The 5,795-nt window shown below is 36.6% G+C and overlaps 1 protein-coding gene across 1 annotated transcript in view; it reads left to right on the top strand.

Annotated features, from left to right (window-relative positions):
• RYR2 (ryanodine receptor 2) overlaps positions 1-5,795 on the top strand; it is a 564,826-nt gene that overhangs the window by 185,947 nt on the left and 373,084 nt on the right. The window contains exons 15-16 of the mRNA XM_055081210.1: positions 2,335-2,518; positions 4,862-4,997. Coding sequence (XP_054937185.1) covers positions 2,335-2,518; positions 4,862-4,997 — 320 coding nt within the window. The remainder of the gene's footprint in view (positions 1-2,334; positions 2,519-4,861; positions 4,998-5,795) is intronic.

A 5,795-nucleotide genomic window follows, 5' to 3' on the forward strand; every position in this document is an offset into this window, starting at 1 on the left:
AAATGGCATTATTTCATTCTTTTTAATGGCTGAGTAATATTCCATTGCATATATGTACCACATCTTCTTTATCCATTCCTCTGTCGATGGACATTTAGGTTGCTTCCATGTCTTGGCTATTGTAAACAGTGCTGTAATGAACACTGGGATGCATGTATCCTTTTGGACCTTGTTTTTCTCTGGATATATGCCCAGGAGTGGGATTGCAGGGTCATATGGTAGCTCTACTTTTAGATTTTGAAGGATCCTCCATACTGTTCTCCATAGTGGCTGTACCAATTTACATTCCCACCAACAGTGTAGGAGGGTGCCCTTCTCTCCACACGCTCTCCAGCATTCATTGTGTGTGGATTTTTTGATGATAGCCATTTTGGCTGGTGTGAGGTGATATCTCATTGTAGTTTTGACTTGCATTTCTCTAATAATTAGCAATTTTGAACATCTTTTCAGTATGCCTCTTGGCCATCTGTATGTCTTCTTTGGAGAAATATCTATTTAGGTCATCTGCCCATTTTTTGATTGGGTTGTTTGTTTTTATGATATTAAGCCTCATGAGCTGTTGGTAAATTTTGGAGACTAATCCCTTGTCGGTCATATCATTTACAAATATTTTCTCCCAATCTGTGAGTTGTCTTTTCATTTTGTTTATGATTTCTTTAGCTGTGCAAAGGGTTTTGAGTTTAATTAGGTCCCATTTGTTTATTTTTTAAAATTTCCATTATGCTGGGAGATGGATTGAAAAAGATATTGCTGCAATATCATTAACAGTTTTAAGAATCTTGGATAGCATTTGTCTGACAAGAGGCTTCTCCTGGAAAGCAATTGAATGGTTACATTTCTGATAGCAGATATATTCAACCTAATAACCTAAAAACTGACATTTGCTATTATTTCTCTTTAGGTTTGAAAATGTAGATCTTATATTTGAATTACTTTTGAATTTTATTTACTTTTGTGTGATGGGATTTGAATTTGACTTTTATATTTATCATTCAACTAGAATTAATGGGTTAAAATGTTTAGAACAGCAATGTTACATTGCATATGAGTATTCATTTTAGAAAGGGAGAAATAATTTTCTTCTGACAAGTCATTTATGTTGGTTTCTGGACATAGAAGGCCTTGTAGAGATGGCAAGACAAGGTAATAGATGAATTTCATTGATGTACTTGATTTGGAATTACAGGTAGAAACTTTAAGATAGTCATGCAGTTTTACTATTTGAACTGTTTCTAAAGCTGAAGTATAATATTCCAAAATTATTAGTAATATTTATGCAAATGATATATTTTAAATAATAGCATCATAAAGTTCAAAGATAAGCTAATTTTTCATTTATAAGGTTTTTATTGTTTTTTAAAATAAAAATTGTAATACAGTCAGATAACTAGAAAGAAATATTTCCTTGGAATAAAATATTGCCATATAATTTTGCTGATGCAGAGGGCAGAAAAGGAAGTATAATATTTTAAGCATCAAATTTTGTCATGACTAATACGAATGTTACTATATCAACTATAGTATAGGCATTTTCCCATTCTTTTATGGTTTCTGTTGGGTATTTTTTTACTGAGCTTTTTATTTTGGAATAATTTTGATTTACAAACATTATGCTTTAAAGTGTTTCTTTCCAGATACATACAAAGCTATGAGTTTTAAAATTCAGAGTCTCAGAAGACCAACAAATTAACACATTTACATGCCAGTCATATGCTTTTCTTCAAAGGCTAGAAAATGCAACTCTATGCTGTTTCTTAATCTACTTCTTAAATACATCTCTTTCAGACGGTGGAAAAGCATGTTAATATATTGTTTTCTGATTAATAAGTGAATTTTCTAAATTATTATCATTGGGATATATCTTTAAATTGGCAGGAATTAGGCAGGATGGCAGTGAGTGTCAGTGATAGCATAGTGGTTAACGGTGTTTATGCCAAAAACAAAACAAAACAGAACAAGTAAATGTCAGAATTATGAGCCTGGGAAATTGCATCTCAAACGGTGAAGTATATAGTGTTTTAAAATGAAAATCAGTTGGTTTCTAAATATTTAGACCATTGTTTTTGTACATTGGTTCTCCAGATCCTTTAGATTTTCTTCTAGATGAGTTTCTCTTGATACTGGTGTTTTAAATATAGCATTATATATACTTGACGGAATATAACATTTCTCATTTGAATATATTCATTATCTTTGAGGAAAATTAGGGCCTTTCTTATATGTTCCTTTTATAGGCATATAGGGAGAGAGAGTAAAGCTTTCAATCATCTATAGACTAAAAAATAATAAAATTGTGAATCACTGATGTGGAGAAACATTTGTTATTTATTTTAGGGGCCTTGATGCTCTCAGCAAAAAGGCGAAGGCTTCCACTGTAGACTTACCTATAGAGTCTGTAAGTCTAAGTCTGCAGGACCTGATTGGCTACTTCCACCCACCAGATGAGCACTTAGAGCATGAAGATAAGCAGAACAGATTACGAGCTCTAAAAAATCGGCAGAATCTCTTCCAGGAAGAGGTGAGTTTCTACCAATGATCATTTCTTTTCTGTCGTTGTCTTGGGGAAACAACTTCTTGGTGGGGAAGATTCTCTTATCTATTTGACATCTGCATTTTGAGATATACATGAGCAGGTGTACTACTATACAAGGGGACGAGGGAACCAGGCCTTGGGGGAATCCTGCAATGGTTTTTATTTCTCTCTCAGTAAGTATTAATTTTAAAAGATGACACTCTTTGCTTCTCTGGCAAAAGATGTTTAATTTTACTGTCTGCTTAGCTTTCACTCTGATCATTATTGCACAGTAGTTTGCTTTATGCTTGTTATATAAAAACAGACTCTCAAAAGTGTCTAAATGGATGCAGGCTTTGGAAAGTGCAAGGGTTTTCAAAGTGTTCAGCAGGTTCCTTGGGGCTCCTTGGAAATGCTTCAGGATCCACTGGAGCTTTTTGTTGGGGATGGAAGTTGCCTGGGAGAGGGCCACCTGGGAGGCAGGCTGCAGACTCCCTGCTTGGACAGAGCACCCCTATTTTTTCTTTTTGCATATGTTAAGATTCTGTGAATGATTTTATTTTCTGGAAATTCCCCTGCTAAAAAGAGCTCAAGTGCATATTTTATAGGCAGAATAACAGAAGGACCAAGTGATACATCTAATGGTCCTGATGCTAGGGTCCGAACTAGTACCATGTATTCAAGAATTTCCGTGGGAGGATGTCAGAGTTGAGCTGGCAAATCAGGCCAGATCAGCGAGTGTTCCCATTCTTCTCAGTGCTCTCTGTATGTGGATTAATGCATTTTTCTGAGTGAAAGTATCTTTGTAAAAAATATTTAAGAAAAAAGGTTAGTGGACATGGTTGAGTTCCCATAGTTCCTAAATCTATGTTCTTCTAGTTTTGAAACTGTTTCCTAATTTTCCATCAAAAGCCGTTGAAACATACATTAATTTTTGAGGGTTTTTTTCACTGTGTACAAGAGAAATGACCTATCTAGAGCTCATAATGGCATGAAAGCACAGGAAATGTCAACATAAACCTATAATAGCAACATGGAATAGTTTATTGGGATCATTTCTTTTTGTACATGCCAAACTGTTAGGTATACTACACTTATTTAATATCTAGAGAAATAAAATGAAATATTGGGCTGTGAAAATTTAAAATATTGACTTGGATTAGTGTTTGTTTCAATTTCTCATGTAAGACAATCTGAATGGGAACCTAGAAATGTTCTTAGGGTCATAATGCCTCTTATATTCTTTGTGTGAAGCAAGTTAATTTAATTTGTCAACTCTTTATAGCTCTTCCTTTCATGGGCTTTGCCTCATTTGGACAATCTTGATCTAGAAATAATAGTGAAAGCATAATTTGAAGAGTAGACAGCTTCTTACAAAGTTTTGTAATGAATTTTTGATGTGCTTTAAATATGTTTTCATGAGCTTTTCTTTATTAATTTAGTATATCTTCAGTTTACTATTAAAAAGGAATGATTGATGATGATGATGATGATGGTGATGATGGTGTCCTCCCTAAAAGTAAGGATCTGCTCTTATGCTTATGCAGAGTAGGGGAAAAAATCATTTTCCTCTACTCAGGTTCATTGGTTGGCGCCCTGCAGTTTAGACCGACAAAAGACAGATGTACAAGAGAACAACAAATAGATTATTAATGTGTGCACCATGTGTATACATGGGAGTACTCAGTGATGGGTAACTCCAAGGAGTGGTTAGAACTCAGGTTTACATAGCATCTTAACACAAAGAATAATCAATTTGTAGCGAAGTGATAAGATGAAAGGAGTTTTGAGCTTGGAGGGGCAACAGATTGTGGGAAGGAAATATATGGGAGAACCTAGTGGACAGTAAGGGCTAGTTTGATGTGTAGATCAAACATTGTCTCAAGCATCCTCCTGCCCTTCCTGGTGGAACAGAGAAGGGTAGGGAATTTTTCGTGCCCACCTTTTCTCAATTGCCTTCAGCCCAAAATAACGCTTATGCCAAAGTGGCATATTTTGGGGTGGCACACTCTGAACCCTTTCACTTACGGTAGAATACTGTTATGACAGATTCATCATTCTACTATTAAGCCTTGCAAATGTAAGTATGAAGTACATATTTTTATATTGTTCTGCTTCTATTTGAGAATAGCACTCAGGATTTAAAAACCACTCGAATCATTTCAAGAACATTTTATTTCACATGCAAGTGTGTTTCTTCCTGTCCTTTGAGTAAATGAGCTCAATGTTCTTTATGATTAACAGACTTACTTTATGCCAGGCTTTTTAAAAAAAACCAACTTAGCGTTTTTTTTTTTTTCCCTGTGAGCAGAATTGCAGTTTCTGATGGGGATTTTTCTACCCTTCCAGGGAATGATCAACCTTGTGCTCGAGTGTATAGACAGGCTGCACGTGTACAGCAGCGCTGCACACTTTGCGGATGTCGCTGGGAGAGAAGCAGGGGAATCCTGGAAATCGATTCTGAATTCTCTGTATGAGTTGCTGGGTAAGAAGTATGATTGGGCTTTCAAGGCACCCGACTTATGTCTATTTAACATGATCGTGTAACAGTTACAGCAGCTTTATAACATGCTTCTTAATGGAGGCTTTCAAGTTTTACTTTAGTTGCACTAAAGTCAATGATGTATAGTATTTAAATCCATCTCTGAGCGTGACAGGTGGCCAGAGCAGTAGTTTTGCCTTTGGTTAAAGGGGGTGAGTCATCTAGGGTGTAGTTTTGTAGGCGAGGAACCTCTGTAGGGATGTGCCTTAAATGTTCCCTTTTTCATTCTGAAGTTAGTCATACAAGAGCCCATCTTACTCCTCACAACCCCATCTTGTCAGGGATCTCCTCCAATCTCCTTCTCTAAGCTTGTGGAGATCTGTATCTGCACCTTCTAGGTCAGTTGGCATATGCTCAGCAAAAATTGCAGTGGTATGATGCATTCCTGTTCACGCTTTGCAGATATTCATAAGGTTGTTGGATGGCTTCAATGTGATGATGTACGTCAGAGGCTTAACATTAGCATATTATTGTTCTTCTTATCATATATGCGCACTTCTTTTGGATACTTTCGTTGTCATCTTCTCCCTCGTTAACATAGTTATGCTTTCTTCTTCCACTTCTGTTTTTGTTCTTGTTGTTTCTGCCTTTTAAATATGTCTTAGAAAAGGAACTTTAGGGCTTCCCTGGTGGCGCAGTGGTTGAGAATCCGCCTGCCGATGCAGGGGACACGGGTGCGTGCCCCGGTCCGGGAAGATCCCACATGCCGCGGAGCGGCTGGGCCCGTGAGCCATGGCCGCT

The sequence above is a fragment of the Physeter macrocephalus genome, chromosome 20 (genome assembly GCF_002837175.3).
Source record: "Physeter macrocephalus isolate SW-GA chromosome 20, ASM283717v5, whole genome shotgun sequence".
Lineage (NCBI taxonomy): Eukaryota > Metazoa > Chordata > Mammalia > Artiodactyla > Physeteridae > Physeter > Physeter macrocephalus.